At 39.0% G+C, this 23,181-nt stretch overlaps 1 protein-coding gene across 10 annotated transcripts in view; it reads right to left on the reverse strand.

The window, feature by feature from the left end:
• The window catches only part of DCUN1D4 (defective in cullin neddylation 1 domain containing 4), a 40,984-nt gene extending 19,813 nt beyond the window's left edge, over positions 1-21,171 (reverse strand). Inside the window, exons 1-5 of one of the 10 annotated variants that reach the window (XM_069014134.1) lie at positions 21,072-21,171; positions 12,499-12,569; positions 11,512-11,551; positions 5,570-5,599; positions 4,160-4,274 (exon numbers count right to left, since the gene is read on the reverse strand). In XM_069014134.1, coding sequence (XP_068870235.1) covers positions 4,160-4,274; positions 5,570-5,599; positions 11,512-11,551; positions 12,499-12,569; positions 21,072-21,096 — 281 coding nt within the window. In that variant the 5' untranslated portion in view covers positions 21,097-21,171. Of the gene's footprint in view, positions 1-4,159; positions 4,275-5,569; positions 5,600-11,511; positions 11,552-12,498; positions 12,570-14,560; positions 15,389-19,037; positions 19,124-21,071 lie in introns of those variants that run through there. The other 9 variants (XM_069014139.1, XM_069014137.1, XM_069014135.1 and 6 more) reach the window with 9 other exon arrangements.
• Positions 21,172-23,181: the final 2,010 nt, after the last annotated feature.

Raw genomic sequence — 23,181 nt, forward strand, 5'->3', positions numbered from 1 at the left:
TTGCAAGATGTGACAAAAACCATTTAAAGCAACCCTCAGGACCAACTTACTTGACTGTTAAGTTTTATGAATGAATATGCCTTATCTCTCCCTGTTTCAAGACTTACAATCATATCTAATCTGTTTAATGTTTGGAACTTTCAGGCTTATTTAATGAGCAGTATGTGTAACAACACACATGCTGATAGTCACATGTCCAGTTTAAGAGAAGTGCACTGAAAAGCTACAGAAAAAGGAAAAATTATACTTGTGTGTACCTGAAAATCCCTACTTGAAGGAAAAAGATCTACACTTTTATGACAGCTGGGAACACAGGCGGTCTGCATGGGGCAGGACCAAAACAGTTAGTAAACAACAACAACAGAACAAAAACCAAACCAACTCTCAACACCGAAGGTTTTGAAAACTTTGGAAGTTAGTACACCCCATGTTAATGACACCATGTTTTCCAAAATTACATTTTTCCACTACAGAGTATGGAATTTAAAATTCAATAAAGAAAATCTGTTTTTCATGTTAGTAGGCCCTTTTTTGGTTCCTACACACATAAAGGTAAACTGATAGAAAACATTTATCTAATTGTTTGAAAACATAAATTTCAGGGAAGTAGATAAATATTCCTAGTTTTCATCCTCCTAAGGTGGCAATATGCATTACTGCAAGACTTTTGCCCTCAGCGTGATTCCAGAATAAGGAGCAGAATTATTTTTTAAATGAGACTGTAAAAAAATTAAGACGTTAATACATACTGCTCATTTTTCCCTAAGGAAAAAGAACAATATTTGGCTAGATATTGTGTAACAGATAAATAGCATTAGAAAATTACACAGTGAGGACTATCTTTTTACCTAGCAAGTATTTTACATGAATCTTGCTTTACCTTTCTGAAGATGTTTAACACAATGATGGAAGAGCGATGTACAGAAAACGTAATTTTAACTCCAATTTGAGAATACTCTTACTGTGACAGTTTTAAGTACAATAAAGTCAAGACTGTGATATTGAGATAAAAATACAAACTAAGTCTTCAAGTCATTATGTTCAGGTTAGCACATGCTAAACTGTTTATTTCCAACAGCTATTCTTTAAGGCAAGATAAATCTTACTGTGATCTATAAAACACTTGAGTTCTTTTTACTATACATCACCTGGTATAAAAATTCCCTCCCTCTGAAACAATGCAGTCATGCATGGTTCAAGGTGATGTTATGAACATTATTTAAGAGAATTCAAGCTCTTCTTATGTCAGGGTAGAATACTAATGAAGATGTTTGGAATCTTCCATAATCAGTCTATGCACTAGATTGGCATTTCCAAATAATTTCACAACAACTAGATTTGTTCCTATAAATGTTTTTCCTCAATTGCCTGTGCATTCCACTAATGCTTCTGAGATGAGGCTGTATTCCTAACAGCCTGGAAGTAAGGGTATAAGATGTGTTTAAGTTTATGACTTTAAGAGTCTTTAGAAACTACCTTCTCTTTCAGCATAGAGACCTGCTGAAAGAAACTTTGTGAAAGAATACATATCTAAAAATATCACTATCAGATTTGAAGAGATTATAGGAGTGAATCAAAAATAGTGAAGACTGAAAATACCATCCAACAAAACACTCCATGTACACATTTTTAAAAATGATACTTTTTTTTTAATGGACACACCAGGAGAAATCAACATTCACTCTCAGCTGTGGTAACACCACTAATGATGACATCCTTTGAAAATCTTTGGACTACCACCCAATATTTTCACACTGAGAACAAACAGGAGACTTGCAATTACTGAATTTGTTAATGTTGACCCTATAAGTATGCCACTGTAACTGAGAAACATACAAAAATTTATGTCATTCCATTAAGTATTTGAGGTGACAAATCGCTTCTGTTAGGAAATACAGTCTTTTCTGGAGAGGACACAGTGTAGTTTTTCAGACACTGACTGCCCTTCTTCACTTCAGACAGAATCCACACAGACTAATGTCCCTTGAAGGCTTATCCTGAGTTACTAGAATGCAGCTTCTACGAAGTCTGTCTCTAAAACAGAAGCTGAGAACTGGGCCTAGAAGCCCCTTATTCTATGAACTGGCATTCCACCATCCATACTATTTTTACTGTATATAGCATTCTCTGCACACAGTGTAAGCAGAACTGGCTTTGCAAATAACTAGGTATGCTACAGGACACTGCTGTAGAGCTTCCAGATTTCAGACCAATTCCTGCTTGACTAACTGAGATGTCTGATCCAAAACCCAAACTTGACAGGTATGAACTCCACCTGACAAAACAAGCATGGAAGTAGGAGACTGCTTTTTCACTAACCTGATCACAGAAGGTTACAGGAGTAAAAATCCTTCCTTGGAAGAAAACAGAGCTTCAAGACCAAGCTGAATGTCCAGCAAATAATTTCATACTGTCAGTCATGCTGAAATAAAAAACTGTTTTCTTGAAGACCAAAACAAAAGAAACACTCTGGGAAGCAGAGAAAGCTCAAAAACCTTTAGAAGAAGGAAGTCAGATAAAAATTGGAACCACATCAGAGGATATTACCCTATGGTTCATGACTAGCAGATCTGGTTTCTCCTCCAATTCAAAAACCAGGCTGAGGTCTTCCTTTTAATAAAGACTTAAATGGCAGTAAAATGAAGACTAAATGCATTAGTTAGAGAGGCAGATACAAAAAAAATCCTTCAAATTACATTTTCAACAAGCTCTTAAAAACTACTAAATATATAGTATTGATAGAGAAAAAAACCCCATGTCTTTATAATTTTCTTATGTCACTACACAAATCAGTATCTCTTACAGACAAGCTTACTTTTTAGGGGGTTGCTTTTTTTCTATCATCAGTGTCTTGGCTAAGGTAGATAGAGTTCAGTTTTGTGAACCTCTCTATATTCTAGAAACCTTTTGTCCTCATATTGCTTCCATATTGTATGGCTATCTTTGAATAAGCTGTAATGTCCTCTATCAACTACTTAGCTTTTATATTTCATTATTTCTGAAAAGCAACACAAAATATTAAGAACATGAACTGCTTTTTTGTTCTAGTGTTACAAAGCAATGAAAGAGTTGAAATCTTTCTTCTGCATCAACAGATCATTTAATAAATTCCAGTGCAGTTACAGTTGTGCAACCCTATTAAACACAATGGAGTTATGGGGGCATGACCAGATGCTTAATTTGGCTACCAGTATTTTTCTTACTCATGCTAGAGTATAAAAAGGAGAGTACCCAGCCTGATTTCAGGCTGACAGTTAGGAGAAAAATGCCTCTTTTAACCTCCCAGAAGGTACTTGCTATGTAAGCGTGTGTTTTCTGAGACACCAGTAATACATAAATGTAGTAGAGCTCAAATTCCACTGACTGATGCAGTGACAAGCAAACTTTCTAGTTGTATAAGCCACTTTTCAACATCAGAACAGTCCTGCATCTATCATGCAGGATTGTACAGTTCTATACTCCCACAAGTTCTGAATTTAGTCCACATAAATAGTGATTCCTGCACACAGGGAACACATTCAACGGTTTCTGAATGACTCACTCAACATACTACACATACTGGAAATCCAACACTTGCAGAGCTCTCAGCTATCCAATACCTATGCCAAAGAATACACTGTTCATGCACACAGCTATAACCTAGTTGGCTTCTGTTGTCCAGTGAGAAGCACCTCAATAACCACTGAACCACTGGCTATCACCTTACCTGGACAATTTCCCCTTACATGATCAGTATCAAATCACAACAGGGAGAGACCAGCAGGATTTCAAGTAAGATCTGAGTGGACTATAACTACATTCACTTTTCTTACAGGCTGGAGACTGGTAATGCCCAATCCAGATCTTATGAGTGCATATGGGAAAATACTACTGCATCTCTTAAAAGCTGTTTTTGAACAAACAAGTATGTATTTTGACAGCTGGCAACTAGAGCAAGGAGAAGTTCCCTACATGCTTCTTGTACAACTAGAGAAAGGTGAGATGCAAACTGAACCTACATATACTTATCAATATCCCACAGTTCAATCATCAGCTATGGTTCCACATTGAGAAACCAAGCATATTTCAATATAATTTCCATTAGTATTTAAACACATGATATATCAGCTATTCAACTTCAGATATTCCATCAGTCTTAGCTCATGGTAAGATGACATACCCATCATGTCTACTTTTCTTAGCAGATAAATCATCTCCTGCTGCAGGTCTCCTCTTTTTCCTTGGAGGCATCACTTTACTAAAGCAGTCTGATGAACTGCAAGACCGAAGACTTCCTACAGAGGGAATTAAAAACACCAGCACAAAGAAATGAAACTGTTGCAGACCAGTTAAACTGCGTCCACTAATAGGCATATTACAAAGGGAAGGGAAGGGAAGGAAGTTAGTGGATTTAAAAATTATAAAATAAATGGTCTCCTTTCAATAGCAAAATCCATCTCACTTTTACATGGTATTCTATGACCAGATTTCCGTTAAGGTCAAAAGTTACAGTAAAATATAAAGTAGCACTAGTATTGCTTCAGTCTAACAGCGGTCAAGAACTGAAACTATCCTGAAGAAGTATTAAAGTCCTCAAAAAGTCATCCTTATTTTTAAGTCATTTATTCAAATCAGAATTTCTAAGAGTTGATCATTGCTTTTTGCAACACAGATGTGAGTGAGCACCTACCTCTAGAAAACAGAACCCTTTCTTTTCAAGCCCCAAGCTTTTTGTGATACAGAGAGCAAGAGGTAGGAAAGGTTTTGTTTGTTCTCTGGCAAAAGGGTCTTTTTCAGGTTTTTTGGGAGGTTTTTTTTTGTATTGCAGGGACAGGAAGAGACATCCAGCAACCACCAGGGAAAAAAAATAAGTGGCTGGCTGTATAATTTGGACTGAATAATTCTCAAAGAATAAGGGTCCCCAAGTAGGAAACAGCCAATTCAAGACACTGATGCCAATCAGGTGGCAGCCTTTCCATCCCCTTCTCTCAGCTACATACTCCTATGTCTCTGGTAACTCTTCAGTGTGCCAATCCAGCTCACCAAACCTGTAGATAATTAACCAAAGAAAAAAAGAGTAACAACTTTCTGTACATTAGCACAAGAAAGAGCACAGGACCAGCCCTTTTGACCACAGCAAGTCATTAAATTGCTTTTGCTGTCTCATGAAAACAGTAGGCTAACACTCTGGGCAAAACTTTGTCCTACTTTCATATGCTGAAGACCACATTGACACCTGAGAAAGGTGTGTGTAAGAGCAGCTCAAAGAGCTATCAAAGCTCTAAGTGTTACACAGAGAATTTTAAAAGAAAAGGAAGAGACAAGTGAGGTATAAAAATTCAGACACAAAGTGATGCCAAAGAAATCTGCAAGAAAATATTAAGAACTCCAGCATTTCTAAGCTACCTTCTCTTTGCTACAACAGCATCCAAGTTTAGCTATGCTCAATTAAGATGCCCACAAAATCTTGTATCTTACATCACAGCACAGAAGCAAGCAATAAAATGTTGACTACTTTTTGACACCAAGGGAACAGACTGAAATCAGAGGCCCAATTCCCAACAAATACTGACAGCAATCTTTTGCTTACCTATTCTTCGAATCTTTGAAAGGCTCTCTCCTGTTATAGGAGAAACACATGTAAGGAACCTTACAGCCTCACAGGCTTTGCTGCATGCACGTTATTTCAAACATGCACGGAAACTCTTACGCATAAGAAAGTACAGGTTTTTCTAGTAATATGTAAGATGTTCAAACCAGTTTTTACATCAAGATGAACTAATCTGGTTTCAACTAATAAAGCTTTTGCACTAAGTATGCCTTCTTTGGTCTTATCTTTATTCATTTCTTTTAAGAAGAGAATTAATCTCTCTAGTTCAATAAAAACTCTCAAAAAAATTCTTCCTATATATTCCTCTTTTTTTAACCCTAAAGCTCCCTCGCCAGCATTCTCCCAGGAAAGTATGGCCATATACTACCTTTTTGAAAAAGAATTAAGAGCATTGTAAATTCAAATTACAATTTAACTAGTCATCAAAAAAACTTGCAAGTATTACACTCCATAAACTATTACCACATGAAAAAATCTTAATGGCTGTGTCAGAACATACTTCTAGAAGCACTGTCCAGAATGCATTATAAAAGGAAATTGACAACAATAATATTTATTTTTGTCTCACCAATAGCAGATATATTTGAAACAGGTAAGCCAGAGACCATAAAAAACTCACAGTGCACCGAATGCATTTTACTACAAATTAAACAAACTAAGGAACCTGACCTGCTGAATGTCATTTGTTCCATCTGAATATGCTTGCACATTATTGATACTGTAACACTGTATTCTCCTAAGTTATTGAACCTGTGATAATTTATCATTTAGAACAAATTTCTAAAGACTCTGTCAGCAAGTATTTTTTGAAAGCCTACACAGACTAAAAACACTTAAGATGACAGCAGAACTTAAGAGATGGCTACAAAGAGCCAACAGACTTAAGACACACGCTGAACTTAATAAATGGAAACATGATAGTGAACACCTTTGGAAAATATGTATGTACTTGAGTACAACCTGTAGCTATCTCATTCCTTTGAAAGCAAATGGATTGTTTTTAAGTGCCTTTCTTTAAAAATACAGAAATCCATTTGTGATAGCCACAGGCTTTGGATGCTGGCAAAATGCAAGAAAAAACACACCTCCCCCTTACACCCCCCAAGTTTGTGCAGTTTACTGGTCAGTTGATTGTGAAAAGAAATATGCAAGGCCTATGTGAAAAGAGAAGCATAGCAAAAGATAAAAATAAAATAAATAAAAGCAAAATAAAACAGTTATAGAACAGAGAAATCATTTTGTCAGACCTGCAACCCCATACAAACCAAAGAATTTAACTCAAGAATTCCTGTTTGGACTCTTTGCCTCCTTAAATGACAGGATATTTCTAAGAAGACTGGTGAACTTGTTTTAAAGGTTTAAACTGATAACAGAATTCACTACAACCCAATTTCTCCAATGACTCCTATGAAAAACTTGTACCCTTTTTGGTTTGAATGTATCTAGTTGCAGCTCTCAAACTGATAGAAAAGGGAAGAAAAGAGACAGCTCAGAAATTGGTAGGTGGCTATTAAATGCACACATACACTGCCCTCACTCACTGACAGCACACAGACACTAGGTGGACAAACATATTGTACATGCTTTCAGAGACTTAACATCTTAATAACTGAGGTTTGGACCAAGTCTTCACTAGGCTTTAGCTGTTGAATAATCTCTAAACTACTAAAAAACACGGTGTAAGAATTTTCATTTCAAAGTATTTCTTTTGTTACTAAAATTGGTATATTAAATTTGAGGAGCAGTTATAATATTTCTGTAACAGCAGCAGAATGTTCCTATCTTTCATTTTCATATAAAGCTAAAAAGTATAAGTTTGGGTTTTTTTGGTTTGAATTCCGGCAATTTCTTAAGTTATACTGTAACTCACTAAGTAGCAGCAGTACTAACCTTTCCTACACAGAGCTTGCTAATTCTGAATGTAATTTCTAGGTCTAGCACTGCACAACTAATTTCACTTCCATAAGATCTGACCACCTGCAAACAAATGTGCAGCTACCTCTGACTACATGCAAAGTTTGACAGAATTTTACTTACCAAATGCAGCTTTGCTGATGTGATTATCTTCAAAGTTTCTCACTCCTGGGTCTCAACTCAAGACTGGCAGAACCCTCCTAGTTCTCACTGGTTTTTGGACACTTGAAGCTAGCATTTTCAAGGTAGAGCCTCCAAATGGCTGCTGAATAGGCCACCACCAGCCAAAAGCCTGCCGAGTTTAAATGCTGTTTGCCAAACATCCTATTCAGTACTTCCACATTTGGAGGAGACAAAGCTTCCAAAGGGAAGTATCAACTCAAGAGCTTAAATTCACCCTAGGAAATTTAAAACAATATTACAAAATAGAACCCACAAGGGAGGGACAGTCCTAGAAGAGCAATAAAACCAGAATTTTTAAAAAAAAAAGGAAAAAAGTCAATAAAGAAGAACTCTACAAGCTGTGTCCCTACAGAAATGATTTACAGGCATGGAATTTTCACCTTCTCTCTAGATAAAGCCTGTGAGTAATCCTGCTCTTCTGATGCTTCAGTAGAAGGATGCTTCAAAGGAAAAATAATTAAGAACTGTGAATTCTGAAGCAATTGGGAAGATAGAGCTGCTCACTTAATAATGCAACAAGACCACCACAAGCAGAGTTAACAATCATCAATTTTCAGATGAGAAAACTAAGATACTCATCAAAACATTAAACAACTTGCAATCCTGTTGTAAAAGGAAAAATCATCTTCTCTGTCTTGAATTCCACACTACAGAATTGCTTTGGACTCAAGAGGGGTTTCTTTTTTAATATAAACAAAAGAAAAAGCCAGCAGAAGCAAAAGCAGTTTCTCCTTCTCCAAAGCTTCAAGAACAGTAATGAAGCCTTGTTTTTGTTGAAGATATTACCTCACTGTTTTAAACAAGCCAGGTGACAACAGGAAGCATACTTTTAAAGACTTTTTAGTCTGGATAAGTAAGTCACAATTTAATTAGCAAATCATGACTTTAGCTATTAACAAGCTGCAAGATTTGTAGTTATGACATAAAAACAACTATTATTTCAAATGTGAGTTTTCCAAGTTAATGCATATACATACTAAAAGAAAAAGAATTGTTTAATCTGAATGCTTGCTGTTCTTACACCTGTGAACAGGTGAAAAGACAAAGGCCCATGACACATTTGAAGTCTACCTTATTTTTCAGATAGATATGCATACTGAATGATAGCACATGAGACTCCAATCATTGTAGGGGACTGGAATTTTGAAACAAGATCCTCCTTAGCTCTCAAATCACTGAAGGAATTTTGAAACTGCCACTTCCCTGTATTTCTTTGATATTTTAAGGCCTGGTTCCAGAAAGGAAATCTGGCAAATACTTAGAAAAGACACATTTTGCTTTAAGTAATTTAGATGTCCAATACATTTATGTTAGCTTAGAAACAACTGCTTTGAAGTAAATGTACTATGCATTTAGAAGTTAATATTATTATTAATAAATATTAACCTAAACCTAAGATTTTTTAAATAGCTTTTAGAAATCTCAACCAAATTCAGATATGCATTTATTAAGTCATCCCAAAAGCAAAGTCCACAATGTAGTAACAATAACCACAATAATGTCAGAAAATGAACAGCGATCTTTAAGAAGAAGGCCTGGGCCAGAAGACTTAGAAGATTTAAAATAATCTCAGAACTATTAAAAAACCCTTATATGGGTTTGGCAACACTCAAACCTTTTGCAGTTCTTAATCTGACTTTCAAATGAATTCTAGACACAGAATCTCAAATTCACAGCACCTAGGCAGTTCTATAAATTGAGTAACAAAATTAATAGGTCTTGACAACTTCTTACTGGGAAACAGAAGTTACAGAAGTTTAGGCACATTGAAATCCAACAATTTGCAAAATAACTCTTTATTGATTTACATAAGTTTCCCCAAGTAAGATGTTTCAGAAGTGTCAAGTTCCATACAAAATGGAAATAGGAGACCTCACTGTACTACATTCACAATTACCTATAAAATAGCTCCTTGCATGTGTATTTGTCCTCGTATGAGTCAAATCAAGCACACATTTCAACTGAACATCCCTGGAACTTATGCAAACATTTGGGCTTCATCTCTTTCCATAAGGAGACACAAAATAGGGCAGAAGCATAAGAAATACTGGAAATAAAATCTGAAGATTAGGAGGGAACCTGGCATTATGAACCTCTACTTTTGGTTCTAATTTCCTATTTATTTCTGGTTTGAAAGGTTCTTTTACAACTATTGCAAAAGATTACACTCTTTAGTGGCATTTTGTTTCCCAACTCATTCAACAGACATGTTTAAACTTTTGAAACAGCTTAATTCAAACAACACAATGCAGGCAATAGGTTACCATGGGTTTCAGTATAAAACTGTTCATCAAAGCCAGTAACATGCTCAAGCACCTTCTAACAGAGGTAATGAAAGTGCCAAGGCTAATTTCTCATACTTTATGATGGAAGTGCTAGGCAAGAGATAAGACAAATTCCAAATACCTCAAGTACATCCACACTTACTGATTAGTGACAGAAGGGGACTACCTCAATGCTTCACAACAGGTCTTGGTCATCAAGAGTAAACCAAGATTATAGAATACATTTTCATACATGAAATCAGTATGTATCCGTTTAGTTTAGAGCACCTGGATCACATAGGAGAAAATTCCAAGTCTCCATCAGGAGATGGGAGAGGACATCAGATCTGAAATACAGACATTAAAATCTCTGTCTTGAATTACCTGTAACAATCTCTTTTGCAGAGGCTTTTCATTTACACGATGAGCTAATTTCACTAACCACGCTGAAGGAAAGTATTTCAGAGAAGCCTTTTGTGGCTGGGGTAAGAGTTCAAGCATGAAACGAAGTCACTTGCTGCTGTACAGAGGAGGGTGCATAATCCCTAAGTGAGTTCTGTCCAATCCCAAGCAATGCAGTCCTGTGCATCTCTTCTCATTGCTCTAGGCTGTGTGCTAGGTTTCTAAGTGTGTGCCAGAAATCTCCAGGAGGAGATGACAGCTCTCTCCACTTTCCTAAATGCTCAAGGTAACATCAGCAAATACAGCCATCACCTCAGGATAGTGAAAAAGCTTTTGAGTCAGATGGTAGGAGAGATATGGTCAGTTTTAAAGAACAGCTCTGCTGAGTGAGTGATCAGGGCTTAAAGACAGTAAGTTATTTCCCTCCCTCCTCAGGTATCATGCCTGAAATACAGAAAGGAAGGGAGAAAAAAATCAAGGAAACTGCCAGCTCACAAGTAAGAAGTGCAAAAGGAGATAACAACTCTTGCCCAAAACATCAAGTCACAAAGCCCAAATGCTGACAAATCAAGAATGGCAGGAAGCTGGTACCAGGCACTGGAGAAGAAGGCCTTGAAAAATGATGACATTTCATTGAACAAAACACAGATATGAGCTATTAAATAGATAGTCCTCAGACACTGACTGAAAATCTGCACAAGAAACAGAAATAACCTGCATCAAAAGCACTCAAGAAAAATGCTGGTTGTTTGGAGCACAGCATTTAAACTCAGTCACAGGCACCACAACAGCCAGAAGAGGTCTTGCTTCTGCTCTGTTCTCACTAATGCTCTTTGAAGACTCAAAACACTACAAGAACATGGATATTCTGTGGCCCAATGGGTTGAGTCCCAGGAGTGAGAGAAATTTTTCATTAAGTCTTCTAAACTAAGAAATAGTAAAATTACAGGTACTGCTGAAACTTGTTCAAGTCCTTTATGATTGGATAACTTAAAGGCACAAACATCTATTTTGATAAAAACTAGGAAACCCTGGCGCTTGTTTCCTCAAACTCCTTTAGCCTTCTAAAAGGTCATTTTCAGCTATGTTAGAGAGACTTCTTTATTAAAGTGTGTTTAAATTGTTTCAATCTATTTTTACTCCATTCCTATTAAATACCTGTCTGGTGATCGTCTTGACCAACGTCCTCTGTCAGATTCTGCAAGAGAACAGGAATGATACAGTTAAACAAGATGGTGATCTTCGTTCTTCTGTACTGTTTTTAACTTTTACTTGGTTAATATTCCTCTTAATTACTTAAGGATCATCTACGTAAGATTGTAGTCTTTGGGTTTTCAGCTCATATTTACCTAAAAAGTTACCATTGCAAGTTTGTCTAAAAAGTTCAAGTAAATTGAATTTGAAAAATATTTTTGAGTTTTTTTCAATCAAAAACTTACCAAATTATTTCAAGAGTGAAAATAACTAGCCATTAGATGGGGAATTGACATTACTGTCTTGAACAATTCTGCCAATAAATGCAGCATTAGAAAGACTGAATTTACCATTTAGCACAGAAATGGCTTTACTTAAGGATAAACACACATAACGTGTTCTAAAGAAAACTGATTAAAAACCAACTGAAATATTGGAAACAAGTTACCCCCTTCTGCAGGCAGGGTCTTTTCCACTAAATTTGCTGTGTACACACAAAAGCCGTATCACCATTTCCAGCTATGGTTGCAATAAAACAAACGTAAATACACAGCAAATAAGCAGGAAGCGTCTTCAAAAAAACCTTGTTTCACTTTCTGCATGGGTGTAAGAGGACAGCTTGCTCATTCAGTATGTTTTTCAGAAGAACTGTAGGAATTTGGGTAACCATGATGATTACCATCATTTGGTGTATCTAAGAAAGCTTCTTGAACGGAGGCAACATCTAATCCAATGTTCAAACAAAGCTCAAACTCCACTCTGACCTCTGGAGTACAATCTTTCACCTTTTACTAATACTGCTTATCTCTTCACCAATTCAAACCCAACAGCCTTTCATACAACACGGCAGTTATAATTTTTAGAAGTGTAATCACTTAACAATTTCAATCATGAAATATTCTGGACCAAAGCCCTAGCTAATTCTGCTAAGAGAAAATGGCAAGTCATTACCAGCCTATTGAGGGTGTGGTAAATCTTGTGAATATTTGCCAGTGTTGATAGATGAGAATTCAGTTGAAAATCTAGAGGGGGGGAAAAAATGGTTTTAAATGTCTGGTTTCCAGATGTAGCAGTCAAGATCTTTTTATGTTCTGGCTATTTAATAAAATCATCACAAAACTATAAAACAGAAGAAAATCTCAACACTTGAGTAGAATAACTGAAATCTGCAAAAAGATATTCTAGATACGCATTTTCCTTAAGGCACGGATGACCTCAGCAGAACAGAACTATAGTTGAATAGAAAAAAAAAAAAAAAAATTACAACTTTCTTTTCCTTTACATTGGGAATCATTATAACTTCCATGTTACCCAGTCCTTCTGTTTCATCTATTCCAAAACCAAGTTAAGTACCATGTAACATTCTAAAATCATTACTAAAAATCCTAGTTTTTTAAAAAATCTGATTTTATTAATTAATACACATGTATTATCCTTTATACTAACTTCCTTGCAAAAATAAGTGGCTAGCATACACTTACACAGTTGAAACATGGCTTTTTAATAACAAACCAAAGGTCACAATGCAGCAGCTGTTAAGACAAGAGCCAATAAAACTGATAATAAAATATTCTGACACTTCTTGGAAGAAGCCATAGCATAGATGTTGATTTTGCTTCCACGCTCCAAATATAAAACACTCGCGTTTGTTTCAGTTGCTGAAGAGCGACCAACTAATTTTCCTCTATTCTTTTGAATTCCCTATTTTTACTAGGAATGTGTCAAGAACAAAACTGGAAAGTAAGTAATTTACAAAAGATCAGCTGAGATCCAGCCAGACCACAAGCAAACTAAGTAGTATCTCAAAAGCTGAACAAAACCAGCTGAGAGGGCTTAAAGACTGCCAACTTCTACAGAGTATTTCCATTTAAACTAAAAATAAATTAGCTACCCCACTGGAACTCATGTGCCAAAACACTCTAGAGAAATGTACTGTATGACAAGCAAAGTATTTCAAGCAAACTTCTTCTGTATGTGAAAAGTTTCTGTATGTGCCTAGTGTCAATACCCAGCTAATGCACTAAAGCATTTCTAATATGAGACATTTAATTTGGCTTTGCCCAGCAGCTGATGCAAGATGCAAGTAAGGTCAAAAACATAATTCCTTTATTTCCATCCAGAGCATTTCAAAGGAATGCTCTCAAGATACATTTAAGATGACCCAGATAAACAAGAGTCATCATTAAACATCTGATTGCCAAGTCAGTGAACCACACTGCTATGAAGTTAGCAAGTGGAACTGAAGAAACTGCCTGCTCTAAGTACTTCTTACATCACTAGGGAATTCTCTTGTCACAGTGAATTAAAAAAAAAATAAACCATAAGATACTTTTAGGAATCATACATTTCATTCATTACATTAGCTAGAGTATCATTTAATTAATTACTACCTATTTCTTAACATGTTCTCCCCAGTCCACCACCAATACAATTGCTCTAAGTCAGAAGTACCAGAGATGGAGTTTCCAACTTTAGCTAACCTTATATATACAAAGTCAAAGACAATCCAAATCTTCTTACCAAGCTACAATAGGAAGGTTTTGAACCTTCAACAGGGTGCTAGAATTTTTCCTGCATTAAGTGCTCAATAAAGTTCCATTTTGTTAGTCAAACAATACTAAGCAGAACCATTCAGCAAGAAAAAAATAACTCTGAGTTTCTTAGTCAACCCTCAATTCAATATAAAGTAATGAGAAAAAACAAAAGGAGAGAGGGACAAACAGAGATGAGGACAACAGGGAACATAAAAGCCATTCTGAAGAGGGCAAGATTAAAAGATAAGATTTGATTTGTTAACTGGCAGATCAGACTAAACTTTCTGGAATATGAATTTTACAGTTTCCCTTACTGCTTAGCCTAAACTCTACAAAAAACATGAGTCATTAGAGAAATCAGTTATATCTGGAGGTAAGCTGAGAACACTAAGCAAATATTTTATTTATTCTAATCTAATATTAATTTTAGATAGCACTCTTAAAAATAATTGAAAAAATATTCTAAAATTAGGATTCACCTGAATACAAGAGTATCAAAGCACATTAATTGGTCTGATTTATTTTTTTTCTACAGAAACTAACATCCAGCTCTGGGGTCCTCAGCACAGGAAAGACATGGACCTGTTGAAGCAAGGTCACAAAGATCACTGGAGGAACAGAACACCTCTCCTGTGAAGAAAGGCAGAGAGCTAGGGTTGTTCAGTGGGAAGAACAGAAGACTCCAGGGAGGTCTTACAGCACTTTGAAGTGCACTTACAGTACTTTAAGGGGGCTTACAAGAAAGCTGGAGAGGAACTTTCCAGAAGAGCATGTAGTGACAGGACAAGGAGGAATGGCTTCAAACTGAGAGTAGGTTTAGATTATATATTAGAAAGAGATTCTTTACTGTGAAGGTGGTGAGACCTCCACACAGGTTACCCAAAGAAGCTGTGGATGTCCCAAGCTTGAAGTGTGAGGCTGGATGGGGCTCTGAGCAACCTGGTCTTGGTGGAAGGTATCTGTACCCATGGCAGAGGGATTGGAACTTGATTATCTTTCAGAACCCTTTCCATTCAAGCCATTCTAAGATTCTGATGTACCACACAGTTTATTGATCTCGTACCAGAAGAAGGAAACCTGCTTGCTTTGTAAATACTGAAAGATGATGTGTGGAATGCTTGCTAGACTTTAAGGGGTGTACCTCAAACAAGCATACATATTTTGTTGATTAAATTATTTTTCATGCAGAGGTTAGCTGATCTTCAGTGAGGACTGAAGCAATGAAAATTCCAAATGGTATTAAATATTTTGCAGTAATTCAGAATGTAATGGCAAAAAAGAAAAAAAAATCTGAGTAAAATAATTGCAAATCCAGAACCCAGAACAGAGAGAAATGACAGAGCCAACCTAGTTTCATGGAATTTAAACCTTGTCTGCAGTCTGTCACTAACACAATGTTAAGTGTTAAAGGCTGGGTTAGTCAATTAGTCACAATAATATACCATTTAAAAGTAAAAAGAAAACAGTTTAAAAATAACTTTTAGAATATTAGAGATTAAGATTTAAACTATGGACCTGAGAGTTACAGAGGTAAGAAAAGAGCTAGCTGAGCTTGCTTCCATAACAAACCAGAGAAAAAACATTCTACAACCTCTCATAAATGCACACATGAAATACAATAAAGAAAACCAAAAAACTCAATGTATCTTAAATATAAGCAAAGTATACAGGTAAACTGAACTCATATACTTTACTTTGCTATCTGAAATGAAAAAACTGAAATGAAAAAAGGTCAAGTCCCAATTTTTTAGAAGGAGCAATGTGTTGCCAAACTATTTAAATGAAACCAAAAATGAATGCCAAAAAAAAAAAAAAAAAAAAGTACCTGCCTGAATAAAACCTTTAACTTAGTTCCTGCTGTCAAAATTTAAAGTTTGGACAAAACACAGCTACAGGCTGCAGTACAATCTATTAAAAACCTAGTAAAAAATTAACAATAGTAGTAAACAAGATCAGCAGCTGACTCCAAGTTTCCTTTAAAAGCTTCTAATTTTTCTAACCAAATACAAAATCTATAAAAAATCTCACTTTAACTGTATGTCTAAACATAGTTATCCTTGATAGATATGCCATATAAATTCTATAGATACAATATTAAAACTTAAATATAGAAATAGCAGTAGTAATAACATAGTGGTAATTCCTATTACTGCTAAGATATACCTGTGAACTTCTCAGAAAAAAAATAACAGAAAACACACATCAGGCAAACTCATACCTAAAAATTAAAATAGAATGCTTAGGCTTTTATTTAATTGTTTTCCTTGCTTTCAACTAAGAGAACTAGAAAAAACTTGTAGTAGTACTGGCCATAATAGTTCAAAGTTCTATTGCCTTAGTTTGCTTTAAATAAATTTTACTTATTCAAAAAAGAATAATTTAATCTTCTATGAAATATACCATTTTATGTTTTGTAGTCTACTTACAGCATTATCCTAACAGCAATACAACTTATATTGATTAATGATGAATTGATTAATGAACTTAGAAGTTCAGATCTGAAACCTACACATTTGGTGAAAGCCCTCAACACTTGCATTCAGGAAGCAGAATTTTTATATTCATTACTGAATACAGAAGGCAAAAGAAAAATGTACATCAGTCTTATTTACAAAAAAACATCACAATACACCTGAAGACTGAGAATCCCAAACTGCAGCACAAAGAAGCTAGGAGCTGACTCTGCATTCCTGTCAAAGAATCTATTTCCAATGTGTCTGTAGCTGTATCCCTGCAGGCAGTGACACCCTACACCAGGGCCAGCCTGCAGAAGAAACCTTTCTCCCAGTCTGTAATGTGACAACAAGCCTTGGGTAAAGGGAGGCAGAGAACAGGCTTGAAAAGCAGGGTCTCCCCTTGATCTGGTGTGGTCAAATAAAAGGCATGATTCAGAAAGTAAGGAAAACAGAAATGAATTCCAGCTTGGAAAGCAAGGACATGCAATTAGATGGGATGATCCAACCTATCTTGAGGAGCATCAGGACCTAGCCATTAAAGCTAAAGACATGATACTGCAGTGTTTCTCCTGTCAGAGCTGCACCGAGCTCAGAGCTACTGCTGACAGCAGCGGTATCCAAAACCCACAGTTGCAAATTTGTGTACATTTTCCAAACACAACCACCTAAAATGTTCTGAAGCAAAACACAGACTGACTTAAGCTAGTAAATAAAAAAACTCTACAGAAAACCCAAACTCAAACAACAAAATGTGGTAGGAATTACTACGTGCACTATGAAACATTCACATTCACACTCAACTCACAACATTTGGTGTTACCACTCAGAATGACTTACTGCAACAAAATACTTTAAGATCACTGCATGCTACATAGATAGGAAAATGTATAATTCCCCCCCCCGCCGGAACAAATCTTTATTCTACCTAGTTGTTTTTAGAGTACTCTAATCTGAAGGCTTGTTTACAAAAAGAGCTACTGCAGTTTTAAAGTTCATTGAGAATTTTAGAGCAATTTAAGCAGTGCAAAATTTGTGTAACTGCTACTTTAGTTTGAATACATTTCCATTTACCTTAAATTGACTGAAGAAGTAAGAGCTAGGCTAATTCTCCTATACTAACATATAGAATAAAATATTCTGCACAACTGGCTCATGGCAGGATTTGGGTTTGCTTTGGAGGCTTTTGGTTGGGTGTTTCGTGCTATATAGCGAAGACCTAACACTAAGTGGGTTTCTGGTGCAAAACATCTGCTTCTGTTGATGAAAAGTGTTCATCCAGTCTAACACTTATTCCACCATCAGATTAATTCAAATTCAAACAAGTGTCAGTGAGCTAGTTTTGCATCATTGGCTGCCATGACCTGAACGTTGTTTGCAAGCATTAGTCTTAACTTCATGCCAGGTGTCATCTGGCATCCTACAAAGGGCATAAAGCTAATACAAACTTCATCTCTTGTGCTCTAGCTAATTCAGCAGAAATGCAACCCTGTCAAGCACACGCTACTAGGGTATCCAGCACCATGCAGATATGGCATGCATCACAATGGAGCTGCAACAGCCTAGGAACAGCTATGCCAGTCAAAAGCATTACTGTCCCAGCTGCTTGCGTCTTCATCCCTGCCAAAATTTACTGACTCCACAGCTCTGCCAGCACCACAGGCCGTGGTAACATTCCCTAACCCACTTCAGGCAAGAAATCAACCCGGTCAGTTTAGACAACTCAAGTGAGTGGCAAGAGCTAACCCAGGTACATTTGACTTGAGTGGATTAGAAAGTGCTCCTACAAACCACTTTACCAGCAGAGGAAGGGAAGCAGTAATCTACAGCTAATGAGCAGTAACAAGCAGCTGCAGCAGACCGAGTCCCACAGTCTATGCAGCCACACATCTGCATCAAGTGTGTCACTTCAGTCAGTTCCCCACACAATTTTACATATATATACACGCCCCCCACTGAACGAACTGGTAGTTGTTTATATCTCTTTATGAGCCAAAAATAAAAATTCTGTTTAACCTCAGACCATGATTTTACATAAAACAACTTAATTGGACCATACGACAAAAATGGGTTCTGCTTCAAGCCCCTGTCAGTAGTCTTATTTATTGTAGAAGAAATAACCATACTATTAAATGCTCTTAATATTTAAATTGGATACAAGAGTTGAACACTTTCACAGGATGTACTGTACTTCCTAGTGCTATGTTTTTTGGCAAGCACAAGACAGACAAATTAAGCAAGTTATCTTCTTCTGCTTGAAGACACAAACAAAACTAGGAAATAATGCTTTGAAAAAGCCCAAAGTCTTTGCCGTCAATACCTGCAAAGAAAGTGGGGGAGGAGGAGAATTAAAGAAAACACAAGATTAATAATTCACTAAGAGTTAGCACAAAAAGTACTCAGACAAAACTATACTTAAATGAAGTGCTGCAATTACACAAATAAGAGCTCACCCTGATACAACAAAATGAAGAGAAGCAGTAAAAAAAAAAAACCTCTTTACCTGCCTAATTCAATTTATTGCATGGTCTTGTACAGAGAAGGCTTTTCCAATTATACAGGAGCTGCAACAAACTTTTAAGCAAACATCTTCAAAAGAAAAAAAGGAAAGTTGATTTCCTCATATAATATGAAAGGTGTGTATTCAGAAAGTAAAACTGAGACTGAGAAAAAATGTATTAATAGAGTTTATATCATAAGAACAGATAAGGATCTAAGAAGGATCAAAAAGGTGGCTCAAAATAAATGTTCACTCAAAAGCCAGCTTTTATATGTGCAAAACTATGCTATGAACACTTCTTGCTTCAAGCATTTAGATCAATGAAAAAAAACCCAACCACTATGAAGCTACAGATAATTAAGTTAGCTAATTTATGAAAACATATCTATTTAAATAACACATATACAAGCCCAAAAAAAAACCCCAAAAACAAAGTGAGGTGTAAGATTTGATCACTCCAAGGCACATTTTTAATGAAAAGCCTGTAATAGCTGAAGGCTGAGGAAGAGTACTCTTCCTACTTTCTGCAAACAAGTTAAAATTTTTAAAAATTAAAAATCACTATGTAGTCTAAACATCCTACATGAGGGAGCTCTGGAATATTTGTAACTAACTCACATGCGTATAATGAGGACCTGAATTTTTTTGCATGGGCACATGACAAAAGACACTGAACAGAAAGCATTTTCTAGAATAATTACCCTGCCATTTCTAATATGAGGCAATTACTTGTGCTTTAATGGCAGCCTGCACCACCGACACAAAATGATCCCCAAATATAAAGGTAAAATAAACCAGAACCACTAAAGAAATGATACAGCCTTATGAGTTAGAGCCTTTACCAGGCTGCCCCTGTCCGACATCTCATTTTGAGAGACACGGAAGGATTCAAGAAAATCCAGGCATTATGCAGCATTTCTTTCCACCATTGCTTTAGGGACTTTGTCCAAAAGTCAGACCATCATTCATTAATGCATGATCAAAGCTTCAATTTTCATTATTTTTCCCACAAGCAAGTTCTACAGTAATAAAGCATCTCAGAGCTGCAACTCCTGCCACAGCGAGAACACGTTGCTGGGAGATTTCACAGGGAGGTCGTTGTGGCAGGACAGCTTTGTGCTCGGGATGACAGCCTGGTCTCTCCAGCGGACGCGGACGGTGCCTGTCCCCCGGCCACCCCACGGCCACGCAGATGCGTGACCGTCCTACGCCAAGCAAGCCGCCTACAGCATGTGGTCCCTGCTGTTCGGAACGCACAGAGAGAAATTCTGTTGTGGAAATAAAGCCCTCGCTACGCTCCTCCAGAACAGGCGGCGCGATCCCCCCGTGCTCCCCGGGGCGGGCGGGCACGGCGGCTCCGGCCGGGGGTCCGCGGGGCGGGGGCAGCACGCCGCGCCGCCGCAGGGCCCGCTGGGAGTTGTAGTCCGCTACGCCGCCTCCCGGCGCCCCATTGCGTGGGGCCGCCGCCGAAGGGACTCCACCTCCCACCATGCGCCGCGGCTCCGCTCCTCAGCACACGCAGCCCGGTTCTCCCGCACCGGCCAGACGGAACCCGCTTAATTCACCCCCGCCCGTCTTTCCCCCACACACCCAGCCCCGCAGCCCGCGCCCGCCCTCCCCTCAGCAGCCCCAGCCTTCTCGCAGCCAGCCACGAGGGCCGGCCGCAGCCTCACCCGTTCGCCAGCCGGGTCGGGCAAACTGCGTCACGCCCTCCGAGCGCCCCCGGCCCTCTCCGGTGCGGCTGCCCCCGCCCGCTCCCGCCCCCGCATGGGCCGCCCCCTCCCCCTGGGGGAGCGCGCCGAGGGCCGCGGGGCTCCCGCTGTCCCCGCGGGGACCCCACCGGCAGGCACGCACACACCGCCCCGATCCACGTCGGTCCCGCACCCGCGGGCCTGAACCCTTCCCCGGCATCGGGAGTCCCGGTGGCACGTTCGGCCGAGCCTCACGGGTCAGGGGCAAGAGAAGCCGCCCCCAGCCGGACAGTTCTTACGGCCGGGCAGCGGCGCAGGCGGCGGGCCCGGCCCCGGCGCTACTCACTGACAGCGGCGGCATCCGAGTGCATTTTCGTGCAGCGCTGCACACGCTGCCGGCCCGGCCCGGCTCCTGCCCTGCTCCCAATCCAGAGCCCGGGCACGGACCCCTCCGCCCCGCCCACTGCCCGGGTCCATTGGTCCGAGCTGCTGCGGGAGGCGGTGAGTGCCGCCCTCTTACTGGGTGAGGCTCCTGCCACTCTACCCCCGCCTGCCCCGCACCACCTCCCTGGCCTCCCATTGGGCAAAAGGCTGAGCCGGCCACGCCTCTCTCCGCTCTGATTGGCCTCTGGCGCTGCCAGTTTTTCCCGGCCTTTAAAGCGCGTGCAAGGAGCGCCACTTTGTGTCACCCGCTGCACTGATTGGCTATGGGGGCCAATGGCCGCGCCCATGCTCTGATGCGATTGGGTGAGCGAAGAAGGGGGCGTGACCTCTGCGGCTGCCCCGCCCCTCAGGGGCCGCGGGCGGGCGGGCGGGCGGGCAGTGCCCCGGGGCGAGAGGGGGGAGCCGGACTGCGGCACTTTCCTGTTGCTCCGTGATCCCCACGCGGTTTTGCCAAATCACCGGCCAGTCTAGAACGACTTCCTTATTTCTTCCATCTCCCTCTTCCAGAGGAGAACAAATGGCAGGCTGCCAACGCCAGCCGAACGCACACAAGTGTCAGGTCAATGTTCCAGCAGCGGCAGGATAGGCGGTGGGGAAACCTGGGGCCAAGAGTGCTCCTTGCCGGACGATGACAGAGGCTCATACCCCTAGGTATTGTCCCCGATCCTAGAAATCTAGTGCGTGGAGCCACCCTCCCTTCTCCCTCCTTGCACAAAGAGGTCTCCATCCCCGAGCCGGAGGAGGAAGACACCTTGCAGGTCATTGCTGCTTAGCATGCGAGCTCAGCATCCCGTGTCGTTTCAGGGATAAATACCGTCCCTGGCACTACTCGGTGCTGAAACACAGATGAGAAGAGACTGCTAGAGCAGCGCCTGTGTGCAGTGGAGGATTATAAAGACAGAACTGAGCACTGAAAAAAACCCTTCTGCTAAGAGGTTAAGTTAAAATAAAGTCAAAATTATCAAGTGCCAGATAATTGTCCTCTTTGGAGTAATGCATTAACATACAGTTCTGAATTGATCACAGGCCTGCTTGTGTTTCTTTGGCGTTTTTTATAAGCTTTGCCTTAGCTTTGAATCTCAGTGAATCAGTCAGAATATGCAAGTGCAGATGATTTATTTTGCTGAGCTACATCTTATGTTTTCAACTGCCTGTTTTACAGAGAAGAGGATGGAGTCCACAAGAAAATGAATCCGCTTTTCAAAAGTCATGTACTAAAAACCATGTCAGAGCAACGAAAGATCACATTATTTGAAATTCTTACTTACTCACTATGTCGTTGAAATTATTTCCGTAGAACTTCCTGCCTTTATCTCAGGATATTTTCCTATCTTCACCATCTTTTCTTTAGCTCAGTTGGTTGCTGTTAAGAACACTAAGGTTGGTGTTCAGTCCCCATATGAACCATTTACTTAAGAGCTGGACTTGGTGGGTCCCTTCCAATTCAGAATATTCTGTGATTCTGTGAAACCTTTGCAAAAAAATAGTAATTGTAAAGCAACGCAAACTAGGTTTCACTTCTTGGGTAGTTCTATAACATCCCACATGCCAGACATTCATATCAGCATGTGTCATCCCAAGTTCTTTACCCAATAGGGGCACCACTGAGTTGCAGTTCATCTGATCTAATTCTGGTTTAAGAGGAACGATCCCTTTAGGGGTGTCTGTTCACTTGACCATAAAAGCATGCAGGCTGCTAGTTCAGAATAAAAACGTATTCAAAAAGAAAACTTCTTCCATGCCTTACAAAGTCGTAAATTGATACAGATGTAAGGAAATATGGCACAGAAAAACCCTTTTTGGTTCTATCTGAAGACAGAAAGGTTTGTACTTCCCCCCATTCATATTAGTCTAAAATGAAAGATACTACTTGGCCTTAAAAATATTTCCTTAGACTACAGCTTCTGTAACTACTTCCATTCTAAACTGTAAAGCAAATAAGCTTGCCAAGCAAAACTTCAATGTATTTTTGAATGCACAAATATAATCTCTGACCCTTAAAAACTAGATCT

The sequence above is a fragment of the Aphelocoma coerulescens genome, chromosome 4 (assembly GCF_041296385.1).
Source record: "Aphelocoma coerulescens isolate FSJ_1873_10779 chromosome 4, UR_Acoe_1.0, whole genome shotgun sequence".
NCBI classification, from domain to species: domain Eukaryota; kingdom Metazoa; phylum Chordata; class Aves; order Passeriformes; family Corvidae; genus Aphelocoma; species Aphelocoma coerulescens.